At 48.3% G+C, this 23,774-nt stretch overlaps 1 protein-coding gene across 3 annotated transcripts in view; it reads right to left on the bottom strand.

Moving 5' to 3' along the window:
* The window catches only part of KLHL21 (kelch like family member 21), a 401,837-nt gene that overhangs the window by 20,601 nt on the left and 357,462 nt on the right, over positions 1-23,774 (bottom strand). For all 3 annotated transcript variants that reach the window (XM_078642984.1, XM_078642983.1, XM_078642982.1), the window contains one exon: positions 2,026-2,098. In XM_078642984.1, the coding sequence (XP_078499110.1) occupies positions 2,026-2,098 (73 nt within the window). The remainder of the gene's footprint in view (positions 1-2,025; positions 2,099-23,774) is intronic.

The raw sequence follows: 23,774 nt of genomic DNA, 5'->3' as shown, positions 1-23,774 counted from the left end.
TATCAGATTGATGTGAAAAGTGGTTGGCAGTAGGCAGTTGTCACTGTTTCTTGGAGTGATCTCTGCCCCTGTAGGTAGTCTTCCCTCTGTAATGCTTGTAGGAGGCGGCCGGAGGTTGCTTAAATGACTGTTGCTGCTGTGAATATGTGTACCTTGGTTGTCCTTGGTACGATTGATATTGTTTATATTGATTGTATCCTCCTCGAAAGGATGACGAACCACGACCTCTTGCTCCACGAAGGGGCTGTTTTCTAAATTGCGGAGTGCCGAGAGCCTTTGCAGTATCTTTCTTTATGGTCTGAAGTGCTTCATCAATATGTTGGCCATATAGGGATTCACCATCATAAGGCATGTCAATCCCTTTTGTTTGAACTTCTTGTCTAAAAGAAGTAGCCTTCAACCAGCCCTGACGCCTCAGGACCGCAGGCCCAGCCAGTTGGCGTAATCCTGTGGAAGAGACATCCACTGCGCAGTCACTGATCTCAGCACAGATACTTTCTCCCTCTTGCAAAATGTTTAACGCTTCAGCTTTGGATTCCTCCGGCGACAACTCTATAAAGGGCGAAATGTCTGACCACATTTGCCTGTCGTATCTGCCTAAGATACAGAGTGAATTGGGCGCTCTGACAGTTGTTGCTGCCATGGTTGAAAATATCTTGCCAATGGAATTGAGACATCTTCCATCTCTAGCAGGAGGGGCCGATAATGGAAATTAAGGCTTTCTGGCATGGCGTTGTGCAGCCTGAGATATTACTGAGTCAGGTTTAGGTTGCCCTATAAGACAGACAGGAGAGTTATCCGGAGCCTTGTATTTCTTTTCTAATTTAGGCAAGACTGCAGGAATTGAGGCTGGGTCTTCATGACCTTTAAGCCCTCATGCCATATGAAGTCTATAATCGGGATAGCCGCAGACTTGTCTCTTCGTTTGTTCCTTAAAATCATATAAGAAATAGTCAGCTTGCTTGGGGACCATAGAAAGCTGAAATCTCTTCACTGCTCTTTCCATAAGTGTATGGAAACCTCCTATATCTTCAGGTAATGAATCTATAGGAGGTGGAGTGGAAGGCGATGGTGTCTGGATCTGGTAATCATCCCATTCGTTAGGAAGGGATACTTCATCTAACTCTCCCTCTTCTCTTTCTTCATCAGTAGTATGTGTCTCTTCCTAATGTTGAGCCACTGTGGGTACAGGAGCAACTGAAGGGGGAGATCTGATGAGCAAGGAAGGTTGCGGAATAGGTGTCTGAGGAACGGAAGATGCCGGCTCCAAGGGAGGAAATCTGCGGTAGTAATACCATATGTTAGAAGTTTGAGACAAGAGACATTGGCATTTGTACTGTATGAGTAGCTTGTCTTTCCTGATTAGTAACCTCTGGGTAAAGAAATTATTCTTCATCCTCATCACCCTGGCACTTTATAAGGAGTTCAGAAGGACTTCGAGCAGCCCAAAACCTATCATCATCACCTGACTTCTCTTCATCAGCTCCATAGTCAAAGATTTCTTCGAGAGGACAAGGCAATACCTTACTTGGGGAGGTATGAACAGGCAAAAGAAGCTCTTGAGAATTCTTTCTTTTCAGCAGTCCTAAATCATCTCTAGAAGTAGCTAAACCCAACGATGGAAAAAGCATCGACTAAGATGTCAAGCCTACTACAGATGTCAAGTTGAAGATTTTATCAATGGTTCTTCCGTCAACGTTCTTGGACCAGCAAGAGTGAAACACTAAATAGTCTCAATTCGAAGTGAACAGATCTCAAGAAGTTAGTGTTAATCCGCTGCTAAAGAAATCTATCTTGAAAGGGCAGTTAATGAACAGTTGCCTAATAAGTTAAAAACCAAGCTATTCTCTTTCTACGTTTCGTTGGTATCAAGTGTAATCATCCACAAATTTCTCAGTAAACACCAAGAAAACATTTAAATATTGTTAAAAGGTGTTTTAAAAAACTAACTTCAAAACAAGTCATAACATGAGGTAATGTTTTAGAGTACACAAATCATTTCCAGACATTTAAACAAATGAATACCTGTTTCATTGGAGGAATTTTACCCCATTCATTTTTCCTTGGGTTGTACACGTCCACTTCGGCAGAATCATCTCTATAAAACAAACAAAAACATGGTGAATATGACAGACAATGATAAAAGACTGTCTAGTAGTTAGCAGATAGGTATGGCAATAGGAGACCATAGAAGCTGATCTTTGTCAGAACATAATCACTGACAAAGTCAGCGCCAGCTTTAGGGTTATAGCACCTCACCGGGCGCCAAAAGCATGCACCATTGGGAGCTATGTTCCCTGCAAGATTGCCCCCAACCAAAATATTAGGCACATCAATGGTTTTGTAAGAGACCGACCTTTCATTTGAACGTTAGTTAAAATGTACTACTATTCTGTAAATAGATATTTCCAACGATTTGAAATAAATAAGAACTAAATTAAAAGGGCACACATTTAAACAAAGTCAATCTCCTTGACCTTTTAAAGGGATTAAAGTCCTCATATGACAAGGTAAGCTTTGCCACGATCCTACGGTTTGAAATGTTCCAGCCGGCTCTGTGATTGGTCGTCCAGTGAACTCAGTGGTCTTTGTGTCCTTTGCAGGTGCACCTCATCCTCCCCGTGTTCCCCATCAGGGGTCCACCCAAAGTGAACACTCACACACAGTCCAGTGTGTTAACTGATTTGCTTTCCAACATGGGAATAAAATACGTATTCAAACTTGAAGAGCTGACTGGCCATCAAGTTTATTTATGGAATTATTTGTGAAAGAGTATTAAAGTTGCAGACCATCTACCGTCTCTTGGAATCAGCCTTTACTGCTCACCTTGCTATCTTTGGAGTGTCAAGTGTCTAAAGGGAAATACTTGATTATCTTATTAGAGAGCATGGCATCTAAGGCTCTGGGACACCAGCGGTGAACAACAGTGTCCAACACAGATAATATCCAGTATCCAATGGATGCCCGGATCCAGAATCAAGCATTTGCAATGCAATAGGTCTCGCATTTACGAAAGTTTGAGCTATTGGCACGGTAAATGACAGTGTCTTTTATTTATGTGTTGTTTTTAAAACAGATAACTAAAAGGCATTGTCATTTACAATAACCATAGCTTAAACTCTTGCAAATGCGAGCTCTAAACAATAAAGTATGGATTATGGTGAAAGAATAAAAAAAATGGCACATTAGGGGAAAGATAGTGGTAAAATAACAGCGAGAATACCAAAAATGGAAACAAGCATAATCCTTAACCGCATCGCTGCGGCGACTTTTCCCGCTGTGCGCGGCGATTTTAAAAACCCCGCGGTTCATGACAAGCTCAGCTCGTCATGAGCGCACGGCAGGTTACGCTCATGACGAGCTGAGCTCGTCATCAGCCTGGAAGGGGTTAAGAAAAACATTGTGAACAGTCAAAGATAGAAATTTCGTATTAAGCATTACTCCAGGAGAGAATTTAGGGGTCACACTAAATCTGGATTAAACGAAATCGGGCTCTTTGAAGAAGGAGAAAATCTTAAATCAAAAAGTCAGGGGTGTAAACATAAAAACGTGCATTTTGTCAAAAGCTCATTAGGAGTCCAAGGCAAAACGGACAGTAATTTAAAGAGATACACTTGAAAATAAAACTGAAGTTACACAAATGTGACATGTCTTGTTGTGGTAGGATTAGGATTGTCAAATTAAATGTGTTCTTTAATCGCGAGAGAAGGCTCTAAGGGAAAAAATGTGATTTGCCAATTGTGTCCTCCCACTGTAAGCCTATTTTCCCCAGCTCACCTCATTAGCAGTTTAAACACATCACCTGGCTCCGATGTGCTGCTGTCTTGTCAAGATATTATTTAAACTTTGAAGCACTTCCGGAGAACTGGCTATAAACCCAGAAAACGGCTGCACACGTAAGAGGCCACTGATGGTTTAACCACGCCCCATGTGGTAAGCATGAAAGATGCATGTACAACATGTAAAGCAATACTTGAGAACGCAAACTCTCTGTGAGGCGATGCCGCTGAGCACACAGGAGGTACAGTATAGTGCTGCTGGGCACACACAGGGGCAGTGTTGCTGAAATCCATTAATATATGGAGCAGTGTGCTGAGAACGCAAAGGGCAGGGAGCAGCGCCACTGAGAACCCACAGGGTATGGGGCAAGGCTGCTGAAAACAAACACCTAGTTAGGGAGCAGCGCTGCTGAGAACGCACAGCCCAACTGTCCTGCTGAGCACACACATAAACAAGCAGTGCTGCGGAGCACAGTTACGCAACAAAACTTGAGGGGGGCCCCTTTACATGTTGCCCACCCCTCCCCTCCCGACCCATTTAAGCCAGCCGCCTGTGCAACAGTTCACAGTGCCTCAGTGGGGGCCTTGTGGGTGGCCTGGAGCTCGCCCCCTCACCACCACAAGAGCTGCGGGGACTGTTGTTACGCCACTGGCTGAGCACACACGGCACTGCTGCCAAGCACACAAGGAACCCTGAGCGGTGCAGCGGAATACACACGGGCGGTGGTACTGAGGATATACATGAGCCGTTCTGAGCACAAACAGCAATAAAGAGGTCAAGGCACAAATGGGACTCAGAAGGAGAAAGAAAGCAATGACAAATGGAGAAAGGAGGGATAAAAACCAAGAACGAGATGACCGGAAGTGTAGAGCGGTAAAAGAAGGATGCGCCACGAGGAATCATAACACCGCAGCCTTGATGTTCATCACCCCTGGCATATCGCAGTGCCGGCACTTGTAGACAATGAACAGTGCTTCTTGGCACATGCAGGGTAGTGCTGTTTAACACACGCAGGGCACGGAGCAGAGCTGCTCAGCACACAGAGGGCAAGGAGCAGTGTTTGAACACACACAGGGCAGTGCTGATGAGCACAAATGCAAGACAAGGGGTAGCAGACCTCTCCGGCCTCAGAGAATCACAAGCACTGACTAATAACGAGGCGTGGAACACAGGCGAGTGAGGCGGGCTCTACTTTGAAAGGCAGGAGCCTGCGAAGTTCCGGGAGATTCCCCGTCTCTGTAGCAAGCTAGCGGTGAGGTAGCTCCGGAGCGCGGCACCCTGGAGGCAGAGGGAGCCCAGAAGAAAGCAGGGATTCCGGGAGTGATGGGGTTCCCGGGAGAGAGCAGGCAAGGCATAACGGTGCGAGGAAGGTTCTTCAACTTACAGAACATCCCGTAGCAGCGCAGCGAGAAAAAGCCTGGTGAGTGGGGGGTGTAGCTGTGTGTGTGCGCGTGTGTAGCTGTGCGTGTGTATATGTGTGGCTGTGTGTCTGTTAGCTGTGCGTGTGTATATGTGGGGATGTGTGTCTGTGTGCGTGCGTCCTGATGCATTGTGCCTGCGTGTGTGCGTGGGTGTATGTGTGTGTGCGCGCATGCGTGAGTGTGGCTGTGTGTGCGCGCGATTAAGAGAGGCGAGAGGCTGACTTACTGTGCATGTGAGACAAGAGATGTGCACGGCGCCGGGCTGGGCGTGCGCGCCCACGAGGTGAAATCGCAGAGGGCTTGCGCGTGCACATCCCCTGTCTCACATTCCCGGCAAGCCGACAACAATAGGTCTTTCGCTGGACAGCGAGACCTAAAAAACCTCCCAGACATGCTACTGTGCACTAAGTCACTGTGCACAGGAACCCTTCTTGTAGGAGGACAGGAAATGGCAAGCCTTTTTTGTACATCCTGTGCTCTCTCTCACTCTTCATCAAACATCACTGCAACATGTTACCCTCTAGTGGTGGCTTCACTAGATTTAAAATTGCAACAAGCACTGGCAAGGATAATAGGTCAAGTGTTGGTAGTTTTTAGCATTGGCAGGTTTTGCTTTGTCAATATCTATTTAGTCATTTTTGTTTTAAACTTTGTTTGAAGATCTGCTGGGCACTTGCTAATATATTTTAAAAAATGGTCTCAAAAAACACACTTTGCCATACAAATCTCTGGCACTCAAGAGAATTACTTAGTGAGCTGATGTGCTTTTTAGAAAGAAGAGAATGTCCTCACTCACAGTGAAGTTAGTTAATAGCTGAAGGGGGTTACACTCGGACCCAGGTTGCATGATGTAGTGGATGGAATACAAATGTAAAAGACAAAACAATCGCCCAATGAATGAAAAGGACCTGGCTGAAAGCCCCTACAAGTATATTATATATAATTTTGGCAAAATCAAAAGGTTTTGGCTAACACCAGATCTACACTTTATCCAGGTATTTATTAAAAAAGAATGAAAGCAGCCTGCCTTGAATGGCTCGCATGGTTGAACAACCTTTACTCCTTCAAAAACACCTCAGATAATGAAGTAATGGTAGCGAAGATAAGATGGTCGGGATGGACTTTTTTTTTTTTAACGGGTGTTCCATCTTTAATACTTCTTGTTAAAATACACATATGAACTAACGACCATAAAAAGGCAGGCCAGCTTGGGGCTCTGCCTTGTAAAAGCAAATAAAATTTCCTTTTAATATAATTTATTACACTTTATGTCCTTTTCACTTGCTCTGTGGTATGTCTTTAAAGAAAAAAACTATGCTGAAATACTATTTATGAGACAAATATTATTGCAGATCCCTCTGATTTAGCGTTATAAATTTTGCTAAAAAGAATGTCGAAGGAAGGATCATACAGAATCGTTATCCTACAATTCCCTCAATGGTAAACTCTCTAAATCACATTCCTCTTCTTTGGTCATTGCCTGTGGGTTCACAAAGAGACCTAAAAAAACTGTAGGTGTAGAGAACATTAAGACCTATATGTTGGTGGAGCTAAATCACAACTAACGGTCTGTGGTAATAGCATGCACCGTAATTACCATCTATGGGTGGAACTAATTCCTTAATTATTATCTTTGAATGGAAATAATGATCTAACAAATATCTGTGACCAGAGGTAATGCCCTCAACCTCCCTTTAATCTTCTGTGGATGGATCTAAAGCCGGAATAACCATTTTGTGTCAAATCTCAAAAAGCATTTCAGAGAAGAGTTGTATGTCTGCATATAAGTATATAGTATTTCTGGGGGGTGTGGCTTAACAAGATGGCCGGCTAGACGTGTATTCGTTCACCTCCTGCCCCAACGGTAAACAGTCCTTAATAATCCTGGCTCAGTGGTGCCTCTAAATCTGATCCTGAGCTGGGGGGTCCCACCGGACCTCCGCGCGTTCGGAGTTGAGCCCATACCTTTGCCCGCAGCTGCAGAATTCCTCGAGACCCGCCAGAGCCTGAAAGCGTAAGATGGCAGCCGCCGGGGTGCGGTGTCGGTGAGGCGTGCCGCCGCGACTGTGTGGACCCCGGAGGTTGGTGGTGTTCCCGCACTGGAGGGCGGGACGGTGTGCGGACCCCGGCCAGAGAGTGCGGACAATCGGCAGCGAAGGTGAGCGGCCGGCTTGCTGACTGCAGCGGGGCTCCAGCGTCGGAATCTGCGTGAGCCCGGGGAGGTGCGGCCTGCTTGCACCCCGGCTGCAACTGCCTGGGGGCGACGAGGCGGCCTGACGACGATTCAGTGCCTGCAGGGACCAGACTGTCTGGGGACAACCCCCCCTCCGGAAGAACACTGGGCCCGGTGGAGCTTAGAAGGAAAGGAGGTCTGCTGGTGTGCCTGACCGGGCCTCTGTTGCCGAGGTGAGGTCGTAAACAGGTCCTTGGAGACGAGCCCCTGGCGACTGGGGGTCTGAGCCCAAGCAAAGCTGGTGCGGCGAGGCCTGCTGGTGCCCCGGATACCGGTGCCTGGAGGCAGCGCGGAGGTCCGTATGCTGGACTGACACTAGAGGGGCCTGACGGGCGGCCCGGAGGACCCCCTCCCCCTGCAGTGAAATAGTGTGTCTTGGGGAGCCCCGATTCCGTGACTGGGTGGAGCAGCGACGTGCCGGCGCATGGTTGTCCCGTGGACGAGACTCTGAGGCCTAATGGTGAGGTCCCTGCAGGGCCGATGTGTGGAGGGCAGCATCCACTTCGGCCATAACATCCGGACAGCGACGAGGGGGACCGCGCAGAAACACGTGCCGAAGGTGGCCTGGCGGAAGTACCCCGGGGCCGCAAGTGTGTGGTGGTGCAGCTTGGTCTGACGGGGCCTAGGGGTGGCGAGAGAGTCGGCCCGGACTCCATCAATGGCAGCTAGCGGCCTGAACTGACAGGAGTTGCGTAACCAACACAGGGGCCTGGGTGCGACGCACGAGGTGGTCTTGACCGCGGTTGCGCCGGATAACAGCAGGCCTCTGCGAAGCACCCTTGGGCAGCCGCGCCAACTATGGGGAGGGACAGGCCTCTACGGGGAGCCCAGACGAATAAAATTGTGCAGTACACGGTCCCAGGCCCAACATCGGCTGAACGCCCCAGAATGGACCGGGAGATGGAGTCCCACCAGGATGCAGCAGCCCGGGACAAAGACGATATCTTAGCGCCGATCCGTGACTCCAGAGTGGCGCTGGAAACAAAAATGGACGGGATGGCTATGGATATCAACCATTTGCGCCTGGACCTCAGGAAGGTGGCAGACATGGTTTCCAACACGGAGGGAGACCTGAGCGCATTGCAATCCGAGGTCCGTCAGCTGAGGGAGACGGTCACGGCTCTCCAGGACCATACGGCCAGCTTGGAGGATCGGGCAGAAGATGCGCGAGGACGGTCCAGAAGGAATAAGCTTCACTTTCTGGGATTTCCGGAACGGGCAGAAGGGCCGGCGGCGGACCTATTCCTCGAGGACTGAATTGGCAGGGTTTTCCCAACCCTAGGTCTCTCCAAAATGTTTGCAGTGGAGAGGGCCCACAGGACTCTGGGGCCGCCGCCGAAGCCGGGATCCCCGCCTAGGGCCATAATAGCTAGACTCTTCAATTTTAGGGACCGGAACACGATCCTGGAACACATCCGCAAAACGGACCCGCCTAGATTTGACAATCACGACATCCATATTTTCCCCGACTACACGAGGAGGGTGCAAGATCTCCCGAACGACTTTCTAAGCTTAAAGAGAAGGATGCGGAGCCAGAATATTAAATATAGCTTGCTCTTCCCGGCCAGGCTCCGAGCACAACACGGAGACAGGACACATTTTTTTGATAACCCATCGGACGCGGATGGCTGGATGGACTCGCTGGACCTGGCGGACCACAACCAAACACAGGGATGGCAAGAGCAGAGACGACGGAATAGGCGGCGGCAGAACCAACGACGTGAAGAGGTGGATCAGCACCCGAGAGGCAGTGATCTTGCAGCGGGAGGAAGTATCACGGTGGGTCCAGACGGTACTCTCCGGGCAGAACGGGAGGCGATCCAGACCAGAACCAGTTCTCCCCATTGTGCTTGGTACAGGAAACGCAATCGGAGTCGGGAGGTGCCTCCAGCCCGGTGGTTGAGACCTCGGGAGGCAACTGACTGGTGGACCCGGTGGTAAGAGTGCGAAAAGTGGGGTCATGGACACTGAGTATTTCTATATTTTTTTACCCAGGGGGGACTGTCCAGGCCCGAAGGACTTGTAAAAGGGGCCATCCGCCCAGAGACTCGGGGGACAGAGAGGGTGGTGGGCTCGAAACCTGTTGCTTTCAAGAGGGTATACTATTGCGCCACTTATTGAACTACCTGGCTGGCTGTAGAGTGCTGTGACGGCAGGGCTAGACCGATGGTCGGGCGGGGCTGCACGGTACCAGTCAGTCGGCTGAACATCAACTCGGGTGTGTGAGGGATTCCCCTGGACTTTTGAACATACTTTTTTGTATTTTTCCATTCATTGATTACAAGTTGAGGGAGGGTCTAAGGAATGGGTGGAGCTGTGGGGCGGGGTACTGTGTCCTCTGACCAGGAACAGGTTAAGTGGATGCAGGGCTACCGCCTGTGGGTGGGGGGAGTTGGGGTTTCTTGTTCTGGTTGTGTGGAGGTTACTCCCGGGTCTAAATGTTGCTACTTTATGGGACACGCAAGATGTCTGCTTTTTGGAGGGTCGCATTGCAATGCTGGGGGGGATCCCTTGTGGGATAGTAGGGTGCCGAGATATCACGGACTGCTAACACATGATGGGTGATTCACTACGGTATAAGCTGATAACATGGAATGTCAGGGGGCTCAATAACATCATTAAGCGAATCAGGGTGGCCACCTACCTCCGGCGCTATGGGGTGAGCATAGCCTTGCTTCAGGTGACGCACCAATGGGGGTACTGTCTCAAGTATGTCCAATGTAGATGGTGGGGGCAGTTTTTCGCAACATCTTACTCGGGGTTCGCCAGGGGTGCATTGATTTGGGTGGCGCCGGGAGTCCCCTTCAAGGTCGTGCACACTAAACAGGATCCGGAGGGGAGGTTTGTGATGGTGGCGGGGACACTAGATGGGCGTAATATATGCCTGGTAAATATTTACGCTCCAAACAGTGATGATGGGGAGTTTCTAGGTCGAGTGCTGGGACAGTTAGACCTGGACCCGGAAACAGAGCTATTTATTGCAGGAGACTTTAATTGTGCCCTTGATGGGAAATTAGATAGGTACCCCCCAAAATTAGATGCCAAATCTAAGACGAGAGAAGCGATGGTCCAGATGCTCCAGAGTTATGGCTTACTACAAACAATTCAATTCAATTCAATTATTTATTATGTTTTGGAACTCCGAAGAGGTCCACATAAAATGATACATAATACAAAGTACTTGTTCAAATGCAAAAAACATTTACAAATTTTACCAAGGAACAGAATAATCAAGACAGCACAATTAATAGAAATCCTCTAATAGATATCTAAAAAACATTTGAAAAAATTAAAAACATTAAAACAGAACATTTCATTGGGAGGATTATATAAAGCTTGGAAGAAGGAATTGGCGGTAAGAAAATTTAATTTCAAACATATTTGTCTTAGCCACTTACGACGAGATAACCGAAGTGCAGGACATATAAAGAGAACATGTGTACAGTCCTGGGTAAACAAATTACAAAGATTACAAATTGCAGAACAACCATACCACCTAGCCATAAGATTATTTAAAGGGAGTAGATTCTGCCTCAGGAGAAGCCAAAACCGCCGTATACCATGGGATAAATTCCAGGTGACATAGGGTTGCATACGCTTTAATATGCAAGTATCAGTAAAAGGGGTTACTCCCTTTTTTTCAAGTATGAGTTCCCTGTCCAACCTAAAACTAAGATCCCACGAGGCCTGTTTCAAAAGCGATTTTAACTGGACGGCAGACAGAGTGAAGAGTACTCTCCTCCAATTGTAATAGTGCGACTGCACTTCTAAAATTCTTTACAATTAAGGAGAACTCCCTTAAGGTGCCCAGCAATTCCGACTTCATTAGGTGTCTCAAAGTCCCCTCTTCCCCTCTGGCCAGACTGGCTACCCAACGCACTAGCCCTGCCAAGCCCTGCACCCAACTACTACGGATGCCAAACTCAAGTCTCAGGGATGCCACTGTGCAGGAGGTACCAATCTCTCCGTTCTCTGCTTCAGTTGCACTTTGTGTGGTGGCTGAAACCCAGAATCTGGAAAGATTTGGGGCCCTTCTTAGGTCTCTTTAGCGCCGAGACACCGTAAGGTATTTGTGCGCTTTAGAAATTTTAAAAATAAATAAATAAATAAAATAATAGAGGCTAAAAACCGCAGAAATTTACCTTCTGCAACATGTAAAAAACCCCATTGCCCTAGGTCGACTATTTCAATTCCATACAAAAGGGAAGACGGGATTTTCGCCCTAAAAACCTCTAGCAAGTAAGAGAAATGTCTTCTCTCTGTGGCAGAGTATAATGCACTCAAGCTTTTACCCTGAGACAGGGCCTTCCGGGTGTTATTATCAATGTGGGCCTTGTCACTTAGGTTATCGGAAATTATTTTCCCCAGAAAGACATAAGACTTAACCACCTCCAACTTATGACCTCCTACTGACCAACCAAAATTCTCGTATTTTGTTTTTTTCCTCCCTGAGATACACATAATTTTACTTTTAGCAGCATTTATCTTTAAGTAATGTGATTCAGCAAAAAGGTGCAAAGCATGCAGACGATTATTTAGCCCTTTGGGCGTTAAGTCCAACATAAGAATATCGTCCGCATATAGCAAACAAGAAATTGGAGTTCCCCCCAAAGATGGGGCAATACCGTCACAAACAGATAAAGACATAGGGAGATCTGAAATGTATAGGGAAAAAAGCAGAGGTGCCAAAAGACAACCCTGCTTTAGTCCGTTGATGGAAGGAATAACTTGGGATAACCCCATATCCCCTCCTTGAAGGACTTGACACCATGTATCTGAGTAGAGAGCCTTAACCAGATCTAACAGGAGAGGAGGCATGCCTAATGCGGCTAATTTTCTCCACAGCAACGGCCGGTCCATTTTGTAGAACGCTGTGGAGAAATCTATAAACGCCGCAAAGAATCTTCCCCCACGAACTCGTACATATTTATCAGAGATTATCTGAAGTGCGGTAAGGTTGTCCAAGGTTCCATGTTCTTTGCGGAAGCCTGTCTGTTCTAAGGGTAATATGTGATTCCTATCAACCCAGTCGTTAATCGAGTAGAGGAGGCATTTAGAGAAAACTTTACCAATTGCGTCAAGAAGGGCGATTTGGCGGTAATTCTTAGGTTCATTCCTATCGCCCTTCTTAAACAGAGGCACCAATATACTCCCTTTCCAGGACGAGGGAACGGATTTACTCACGAAACAAAATCTAAATACGGGGAAAAGAATTTTGCTCCAGGCAACTGGGTCCTGTTTCAGAACGGATATTGGGAGCTCATCAGGGCCCATTGCACCAGAAAGGCGCAGTTCCTTTATAGCCAATTCAATAGTTTTTTCAGTAGGGAAATTTATTGGAAAATCACTATCATTACCGAATCCCCCATACTCGGCCACCGGGCCATTACTAGCATATAAATTAGCAATGTAATTGACCCAGATTTGCTCGGATATGGGGATTGGACGGGGACTTACTCTTATTCCACAGCCCTCCCCGATTAAAGACCAGAATAATCTTGCGTGACCGTTTACTACGGCCTCTCGCAGATTGATCCATAAAGAATCCTCTTTTTCTTTTTTTATTTTTATCTTGGCCCTGCGTCTCCTTCTTTTTAAGAGGACTATTTTGCGGGATCTTTCGGGGGATCTAGACAAATATTGTTCCCTCACCAGTTTATTTATTTCCTTATTTAGGAGGAATACCGATCTGGGAGGTAAAAACGTTTTTGTGGTTAAATTGGATTTTCTTGCGGCTAGAGTGACCTCCTTCATAAAATCCTCAAAAGAGATTAATTCGGCCCCTAACCAATTATGAAGAACTTTTAGTGTTTTTTCCAAAATAAGTTCCAGGCCCTTCATGGCTTTTGAGTTCCAAAAACATCTTCCAGTTTTATTACTAAAGTTGACCCGATCAACATTAAGGGACCAAGGGTCAGCATAGGGTGGACATATAGAGAGGGTTAAAATAATCACCTTATGGTCACTGAATAGAGTCTGAGAGACCACCAGATCTCTCAGGAGATAAAAGGAACCATAATCAATGATTATGTAATCCAAGATCGACTCACTTTGATTGGATTTATGCGTAAAGTGTGCTGGAGTATCGGAGGGAAGCCTTCCATTTGCTATTATACCCTCTGTTTCGGAGAGTTCTTTAAGGAGCAATTTCCCTCTCTTATTTGTTCTAATTTTCTCTGGGAAAAGAGCTTGTGGAATCTGAAAATATTCCTCTTTAAGCTTGTTTCTAAACAGATCTAAGCTTAAATTTGCGACTTTGCAGTTGAGATCACCCAATAAAATTACCTGGGAGGAGGGAACTGTATCCTTAATTTGTTTAATGAAAACAAAGATTTGTTTTAATACTCCATTAAAGCAGACATTGGGGGGGGATATAAGCGTTTATTATTACCAGGGGGTTTTTCTTTTCCACATTATCAAAACTAAATAATGTCACAGCCTGGAAGAGGTTGCTAGGATCTAAGTGGTAGGAATAATTCCACTTTATCCGGTTAGATAACAGGCATGCAATTCCCCCTTTAGCATGACCCCTCTTAGAGGGGACAGCCCCTCCTTCTAGGACGAAATAATCCCTCCCCAATATCATTTTGTCCACACACCACGTCTCTTGAATACAGATCACACTAGCCTTCAAGGAATAAAGATACTGCAACTTTTCGGGACTGTTATTAATACCAGCAGCATTCCATGAGATAATTTGTAAGTTATTGCTAAAGATGAGAAAATAATTTAGGGTTGTCAGTTGATTTACCTGATAGAGCACCCGGTAACCAATTCCATTGCTGACTATTCTCTACTCTATTACCATTTAGGGATAGAGAGGGAGAAATTATATGTGTCACTAGCCGTTTAGATTTAGAAATGTGGATCTTTAAATCCTCAAAAATGGTAGGAGGGTCGGCCTGACTCGGGCCCGAGGTCCTCCTATCAGAGGGGTCATCTCTACATTTGGTGAAGAAAGGCATTACATCAATCCCACGACTCTGGAAACTCTCAGCCTGCCTCAAAATGAGGTTCACAATAAGTTTGGAGTAGAACCTTACCCTGCTGAAAGATCCTGCCTCGGCTCTCAAAATTGAGACCAAATCAATGTCATTAGTTTGGATTAGCTTCAGACACTCCATCTCTTTGAAATACTTAAGAAGAAAAGATCTATTCATTATCAAGTCAGGATCAAAGAGAGGGAGGAAATCTAACGTCAGCGTGTCTATACTATCCTCTATTGGGTTAACCGAGGATTTTTTGGAGCATACTGCACCTTCTACCGAGGTGAAAAAAGAGGGGGCCGTTGGATTAAGGGCAGATGCTACGTTAGAAGTAGATTTTAACATCTTCACTATCGGAAAAGGATTCGCTGACCTCCCAAAACCAGTATTTAAGCTTCCAAAATTGAGATTCGTACTGCTGGAGAAGATGTCGTTATACTCTAAGGGGGGAGCTGGAACATCATCTATTTGCATATTGGAGCCATGCTTCGGATTTCCATCTTCAGACCCAATAGCAACCGGCAAAGAATTATTATCATCACTCTTAACATGCGAGTCTTGAAGATCATCAAAAATTATTTGTCTCTGCCTCTTTTTTCTAATTCTGCGGATAGGTTTCCTCTTTTTTCCTCTATTCTTTTTTAGCTTATCCATTTTTTCTTTTTCCCCCTTCTCCTTAGTCTCTTGGACGAAAATAGGAAAAAACTCTTTAACAGAATTAGAATCAACTACTTCGCCGGTTTCTATTATAACTTCAAGAACCAAATCCGCAATACAATTGTGTGCAGAAGATTTAGGGGCTGACAGAAGCTCGTTTCTAACGGTAATAGCCGGGGTATTCTGGTCTGAATTATGAGGAGAGTCCGGGGACTTTGTTCCTGGAGAGATATCACCACAGGTTTTAGGCCCTAACAAACCACCTTGATCAGTTCTGGGTAACTTTTCCAAATAATTATTTACAAGGACCTTCAATATCTGGATAACTGTTTCCAGAACACAATCGGAACTACCCACAAATGTACCCAATAACTGTAATATAGAGGACAGCAGATGTTCTAAAGCGATCAGGGACTCGGAAATAGGTTTATCGAGTATCTCTGGGCAGGGGAAGGAAGTTGGAAGAATGCCTGATATATTCAGCTCGGGACTTTTTGAGATGTTGGACTGGGAGGAAATATCTTGGGATTTAACAGAGGGGGTACTACTATAAAGTTGAAGACCAGAGGGAGTGGAGATAAACTGTGTCTTCGTGGCCTCAGATAGCTTCAATGATCCATCTACTAAGTACCGCTTACAAAGCTCCAAACCAATATTTAGCATTTGAGAGTCCTCATTTCCTGCTTCCCTTTGAGGGGAACTACCTACTAGTTCTTGTATCGAGTTGATCCCCGGCATTAAAGAAGTATTATATTGCTGCACATACTCAGCTCTGGGAGCGGACGACTTAGTGTAAAGGGAGGCAGTAAGGTGTGTCGGATTAATTTCCTCACAACCCAGTGGGCTCTTAGCTAATTTATTTTCCATAAGCAGACCCTCCAATGCCTGCTTAGGAGACCCCACAAGGGGACCCACTACACCAATATTCATAGTCTTGTTCTTATCTTTGGGCGTTTCCCAAAATTGGAATAGTTGATACTGGCCCTTTAGTTGGGGGTTTTGAGCTTCCTTGTTTCGAAGTGGGTTAGATTTAGTTTTTGCACAAGATCTTCCTACCAAAAGTCTCCCTGAACGAAGCTTTTTAGCAGTCATGATCGTATTTAAAATAGGGAGTATATCAAGTGCAATCCTCAATACAAACTAAGTAATAAATAAAATTACTGTCAACCAATTGCGCAAGAAAGGACTGTGAGGAACAGGAACTGCCCGACAAAGAGACAATGTCTATGCCAGACAAGAGGAAATGAACAATATAGACAGGCGAACAGTTTTTAAAATGAAAATAAATGGGCCCAGCCTGCTTCGGCCTCTGAGGGCCTAAGAGGGCCCGCCCTTTGCCCGGGCTTCGCCCCGTGCTCCGTCCCGCGGTAGTGTTATGGGTGTTCCTTATATTGGAGGAGGAGGAGGGCCGGGAAGAGTCACCAGGTGCGCGTGGTTGTGTGAGCGCTGAGACTTCTGGCTTTCGCAGTCCCGCTCTCCTCGTTATCCCCCGTATGTTCAACAGCAGCAACTCCGGCAATGAAGGGACGGACTGACTATTTAAATCAGCAATCCAGGTCAGGACAGAAGCGATATCCTTATCAGGGCTTCAGCTTAGCAGTCAGGCAATGTCTACGACTTCGAGCGGCTCCCGCAGAGCGGGGGCCGCGTGTCGTTTTTGAAGACGGCAGGGAGCACCAGAGAGGAGGGCCGGGAAGAGTCACCAGGTGCGCGTGGTTGTGTGAGCGCTGAGACTTCTGGCTTTCGCAGTCCGCTCTCCTCGTTATCCCCCGTATGTTCAACAGCAGCAACTCCGGCAATGAAGGGACGGACTGACTATTTAAATCAGCAATCCAGGTCAGGACAGAAACGATATCCTTATCAGGGCTTCAGCTTAGCAGTCAGGCAATGTCTACGACGTCGAGCGGCACCCGCGGAGCGGGGGCCGCGTGTCGTTTTTGAAGACGGCAGGGAGCACCAGAGAGGAGTGCCGGGAAGAGTCACCAGGTGCGCGTGGTTGTGTGAGCGCTGAGACTTCTGGCTTTCGCAGTCCCGCTCTCCTCGTTATCCCCCGTATGTTCAACAGCAGCAACTCCGGCAATGAAGGGACCGACTGGACTGACTATTTAAATCAGCAATCCAGGTCAGGACAGAAGCGATATCCTTATCAGGGCTTCAGCTTAGCAGTCAGGCAATGTCTACGACTTCGAGCGGCTCCCGCGGAGCGGGGGCCGCGAGTCGTTTTTGAAGACGGCAGGGAGCACCAGAGAGGAGGGCCGGGAAGAGTCACCAGGTGCGTGTGGTTGTGTGAGCGCTGAGACTTCTGGCTCTCGCAGTCCCGCTCTCCTCGTTATCTCCTGTATGTTCAACAGCAGCAACTCCGGCAATGATGGGACGGACTGACTATTTAAATCAGCAATCCAGGTCAGGACAGAAGCGATATCCTTATCAGGGCTTCAGCTTAGCAGTCAGACAATGTCTACGACTTCGAGCGGCTCCCGCGGAGCGGGGGCCGCGAGTCGTTTTTGAAGACGGCAGGAAGCACCAGAGAGGAGGGCCGGGAAGAGTCACCAGGTGCGCGTGGTTTTGTGAGCGCTGAGACTTCCGGCTCTCGCAGTCCCGCTCTCCTCGTTATCCCCCGTATGTTCAACAGCAGCAACTCCGGCAATGAAGGGACGGACTGACTATTTAAATCAGCAATCCAGGTCAGGACAGAAGCGATATCCTTATCAGGGCTTCAGCTTAGCAGTCAGGCAATGTCTACGACTTCGAGCGGCACCGACGATAAGACGATATCTTACCGCCGATCCGTGACTCCTGAGTGGCGCTGGAAACAAAAATGGACGGGATGGCTATGGATATCAACCATTTGCGCCTGGACCTCAGGAAGGTGGCAGACATGGTTACCAACACGGAGGGAGACCTGAGCGCATTGCAATCCGACGTCCGTCAGCTGAGGGAGACGGTCACGGCTCTCCAGGACCATACGGCCAGCTTGGAGGATCGGGCAGAAGATGCGCGAGGACGGTCCAGAAGGAATGAGCTTCACTTTCTGGGATTTCCGGAACGGGCAGAAGGGCCGGCGGCGGACAGATTCCTCGAGGACTGGATTGGCAGGGTTTTCCCAACCCTAGGTCTCTCCAAAATGTTTGCAGTGGAGAGGGCCCACAGGACTCTGGGGCCGCCGCCGAAGCCGGGATCCCCGCCTAGGGCCATAATAGCTAGACTCTTCAATTTTAGGGACCGGAACACGATGCTGGAACACATCCGCAAAACTGACCCGCCTAGATTTGACAATCACGACATCCATATTTTCCCCGACTACACGAGGAGGGTGCAAGATCTACGAACGACTTTCTAAGCTTAAAGAGAAGGATGCGGAGCCAGAATATTAAATATAGCTTGCTCTTCCTGGCCAGGCTCCGAGCACAACACGGAGACAGGACACATTTTTTTGATAACCCATCGGACGCGGATGGCTGGATGGACTCGCTGGGCCTGGCGGACCACAACCAAACACAGGGATGGCAAGAGCAGAGACAACGGAATAGGCGGCGGCAGAACCAACGACGTGAAGAGGTGGATCAGAACCCGAGAGGCCGTGATCTTGCAGCGGGAGGAAGTATCACGGTGGGTCCAGACGGTACTCTCCGGGCAGAACGGGGAGGCGATCCAGACCCAGAACCAGTTCTCCCCATTGTGCTTGGTACAGGAAACGCAATCGGAGTCGGGAGGTGCCTCCAGCCCGGTGGTTGAGACCTCGGGAGGCAACTGACTGGTGGACCCGGTGGTAAGAGTGCGAAAAGTGGGGTCATGGACACTGAGTATTTCTATATTTTTTTACCCAGGGGTACTGTCCAGGCCCGAAGGACTTGTAAAAGGGGCCATCCGCCCATAGACTCGGGGGACAGAGAGGGTGGTGGGCTCGAAACCTGTTGCTTTCAAGAGGGTATACTATTGCGCCACTTATTGAACTACCTGGCTGGCTGTAGAGTGCTGTGACGGCAGGGCTAGACCGATGGTCGGGCGGGCTGCACGGTACCAGTCAGTCGGCTGAACATCAACTCGGGGGGTGAGGTATTCCCTTGGACTTTTGAACATACTTTTTTGTATTTTTCCATTCATTGATTACAAGTTGAGGGAGGGTCTAAAGAATGGGTGGAGCTGTGGGGCGGGGTACTGTGTCCTCTGACCAGGAACAGGTTAGGTGGATGCAGGGCTACCGCCTGTGGGTGTGGGGAGTTGGGGTTTCTTGTTCTGGTTGTGTGGAGGTTACTGCCGGGTCTAAATGTTGCTACTTTATGGGACACGCAAGATGTCTGCTTTTTGGAGGGTCGCATTGCAATGCTGGGGGGGATCCCTTGTGGGATATTAGGGTGCCGAGATATCACGGACTGCTAACACATGATGGGTGATTCACTACGGTATAAGCTGATAACATGGAATGTCAGGGGGCTCAATAACATCATTAAGCGAATCAGGGCGGCCACCTACCTCCGGCGCTATGGGGTAAGCATAGCCTTGCTTCAGGAGACGCACCAATGGGGGTACTGTCTCAAGTATGTCCAATGTGGATGGCGGGGGCAGTTTCTCGCAACATCTTACTCGGGGTTCGCCAGGGGTGCATTGATTTGGGTGGCGCCGGGAGTCCCCTTCAAGGTCGTGCACACTAAACAGGATCCGGAAGGGAGGTATGTGATGGTGGCGGGGACACTAGATGGGCGTAATATAAGCCTGGTAAATATTTACGCTCCAAACAGTGATGATGGGGAGTTTCTAGGTCGAGTGCTGGGACAGTTAGACCTGGACCCGGAAACGGAGCCATTTATTGCAGGAGACTTTAATTGTGCCCTTGATGGGGAATTAGATAGGTACCCCCCAAAATTAGATGCCAAATCTAAGACGAGAGAAGCGATGGTCCAGATGCTCCAGAGTTATGGCTTACTAGATTCATGGAGGCACTGCAACCCCGATTGTCGGGTGTACTCGTGCCACACACCTGCTGCCAATACCCATAGTAGACTGGACTATTTTTTTCTCCAGAGAACGGCAATGCACAGAGTAGCAGAGATCCAATATTTGGCTCAATACCTGTCCGACCACTCCCCGCTCCTGCTCACGTATTCGTTGAGCAGACCACGGCCTAGGGTCCCACTATGGAGGCTCAACAGGAGGCGTTGGGCGACCCGACCTACAAAAATGCTATCCTACAGGGGCTCGAGGCGTATCTGGAGGTTAACTGGGGCTCATCTAGCACAAGGGCGACTGAATGGGACGATCTGTTTGTCCACGGAGGTGGGGGTAAAGAAGGGAGGGTGATCTCCGCCGATATAAGGAACAGCTGGCGACGTTGGAAAAAGACTTCCCCACTGATAAGGAGAGGCGGCCTGAATGGACTGCCACGCGCCAGCAGCTGGGGGACACGTGGGCCTCGCTTGGCAAATTTAATAGAACTGCCAGCAGACGGAGATGGTATAGAGAGGGTGGCAAGGCTGGGTGGTTGCTGGCACATCTGATTCGGGCGGAAACTCAACCCCACCCTATTCAGGCACTGAAGAATGATATGGGCCAGATGGTATATACCCAGCAGGAGATAAATTATGTATTTCGGTCCCATTTATGTAAAATATACTCCGAGTCACAACCCCCCACGGGCCCTGAGGGCGTGGAAATATATCCTGAGGGGTTGCAACTGCCCTGTGTCGACGAAGACTGTCAGGAGGATGAGGATGAGGATGAGGATGATGAGGATGAGGATGAGGATGAGGATGAGGATGAGGATGAGGATGAGGATGAGGAGGATGAGGATGAGGATGAGGATGAGGATGAGGATGAGGATGAGGATGAGGATGAGGATGAGGATGAGGATGAGGATGAGGATGAGGATGAGGATGAGGAGGAGGAGGAGGAGGAGGAGGAGGAGGAGGAGGAGGAGGAGGAGGAGGAGGAGGAGGAGGAGGAGGAGGAGGAGGAGGAGGAGGAGGAGGAGGAGGAGGAGGAGGAGGAGGAGGAGGAGGAGGAGGAGGAGGAGGAGGAGGAACGCGCGGTGATAGCCCACCTGAAGTCAGCAAAGTCCCCCGGGCTGGACGGATTAGCAGCCAAACTATATAAAGAGTACAAGGGGGTCCTCGTCCCGAAACTCCTTGAAATTATGGCGGAGGCCCATGACCGCGGCTCCCTCCCAGACTCCATGAGGGCAGCAATGATAGTTATGATACCCAAGCCGGGTAAGGATCCTCTTCTTTCTGGTTCGTATAGGCCTATATCCATGCTGAATGTGGATCTAAAGATTGTTAGTCAGGTGCTGGCAAGTAGACTCCTCCCCTATCTTAGACAGCTGGTCCATGATGCCCAGTCTGGTTTTATTCCAGGCAGGAATACACTGTGGAATATCCGTCGCCTGGCCCACATAAAGCAGGCTTTGGGGGGGACAAGCCCAGCAGAACACCCTAGTATTTCTTGACATCGAACAAGCGTTCGACTCGATCCGTTGGGCCTATCTCTGGAAGGTACTGTTGAAAATGGGGTTAGGGGATGGGTTTTTTCAGTGGATAAAACTGCTTTATGCTCAGCCAGCAGTTAGGGTCCGCACAGGGCGGTACGTGTCGGACATAATACCTAAAACAAGGGGGACGCGTCAAGGACGTCCGCTCTCCCCCTTACTCTTTGCTCTGGCAATGGAACCGCTGGCGTGTCATCTCCGCACGGTGCTGAAGGGTCAGGGCATACAAGTGGGGGGACATAGGAGCACGTAATGTCCCTATACGCTGATGATGCGTTGATCTACTTGAATCGGCTGACGCAGTCATTGCCAACCCTGATGGCCGCACTGTCGCAGTTTGCAGAAGCTTCCGGGCTCGTTGTGAATATACCAAATCACAGCTATACGCTATTGGAGAGCAGACCGACTGGGAAGGGGTTCAGCGCCCGGAGACGGGACTCCCATGGGTAGACGACACGCTTCGTTATCTGGGGATATGGATTGGACGGAATGCGGCAATCTTCTTCCAACGTAACATGAGGAGGATAATCCGGGGCCTGCAGGGGAGTATCGCCTTCTGGAACACCCTTAAGCTCTCATTGATGGGGAACATCGCCTTAATAAAAATGGTGGTCCTCCCACGATGTCTGTACACAATGCAAGGGTCTTTTTATGAACTACCGCACCGAGTCTTTAGGTAACTGGATTCCCTGCTGGTCCTCTTACTGTGGAATGGGAAGCGGTGTAGGGTGAATCTAGAGGTCCTGAAATGTAGGTGGGGCAAGGGGGGGCTAGAAGTCCCGGACCTGGAACTTTACTATTTTGCGACACAACTGCAACATGCTATCGCATGGCTAGATACGGACCCCTCGTGGGAGAGGTCCCTCCTGGCAGGGACGTATGGGAGCGAACAGTTGGGAGCGCTGCTCTGGCAGGTAGGGGGGCGACGAGACCGAGGCCCCCCGCTGGTGCGGCTGGTGGCCACGATATGGAAACGAGTGGTACGACGCCTAATTCAAGACAGTCAATAGGGCGACCCAATATTCCCAAGGAACTGGGTATAATCAATAACAAAAGAACAATGTTCCTTAGGAAAATTATTTTAACTTGACTTCTCAGTTAAAGGCTTGTCACAGTAGTGAACATCAATTTGTTTCAAGAGAACATACAAATAGTAGTCATATTCATCTTAAATCAAAAGAATATGTATATGCATCATATTTCAGTCCACTTTTGGCAACGTAATGGTGTACTGTTAACTCAGTTTTTAGAATGTACAGTACAAAAAGACACTTTTACAAACAGTATGGACAGTATTTACATCACTTCCATATCTACATTAATTTACACAGATTGTATATACACGATTGCGACTCAATCAATGGTGATGCTATTAACAAAAAGAACAAGTTACTTACCTTCGGTAACGCTTTTTCTGGTAGATACTATATCTGCCTGTGGATTCCTCACCTTGTGAATATCCCCCTTGCGCCAGCAACGTTCGGAAATTTTCTTCGTAGTACGGCGACGTCACAGGAGCACGGCATCGCGCGCGACTCCGTCTGACGTCACCGACCCCATATCAGGCCCACGCCGGCGTGATGACGTCAGTTCCGCCCTTTTTTCCGTGCCTTCGAGGCACACGGACGGACCAACGACAGCAAATATGCAAATATACAATGTACACAGTACACATAGACTAAATCAATAGTATAAACATATATACAGAAAGACCAGGTATAGCAGAGTGGACAACGGGGAGGCGGGTGGGTCAGTGAGGAATCCACAGGCAGATATAGTATCTACCAGAAAAAGCGTTACCGAAGGTAAGTAACTTGTTCTTCTGATAGATACATCTGCCGTGTGGATTCCTCACCTTGTGAATAGATTCCCACAGCAGTCCCCACTCCCGGAGGAGGGTGCCCACTCTGCTACACCAGGAAGTCTTGGAGGACAGAGCGCGCGAAGTGGCCATCCCTCCTCACCTCGGTATCCAAGCAGTAATGCTTTGCGAAAGTGTGGAGGGAGGCCCAAGTCGCGGCCTTGCAAATATCCTCAACAGGTACACCCCTAGACAAAGCAGATGTTGCAGACTTTGCTCTAGTAGAATGTGCTGTAATACCCTCAGGAGGGTCCTTACCGGCAAGAGAGTAGCAGATCTTGATGCACAGGATTATCCACCTGGAAAGTGTGCGCTTGTGCACCGCTCTGCCCTTCTTGCAGCCAGCAAAACCAAC

Source organism: Lissotriton helveticus, chromosome 5_1 (assembly GCF_964261635.1).
Source record: "Lissotriton helveticus chromosome 5_1, aLisHel1.1, whole genome shotgun sequence".
Classification (NCBI taxonomy): Eukaryota; Metazoa; Chordata; class Amphibia; order Caudata; family Salamandridae; genus Lissotriton; species Lissotriton helveticus.
This window is presented reverse-complemented; position numbering and strand designations above follow the sequence as displayed.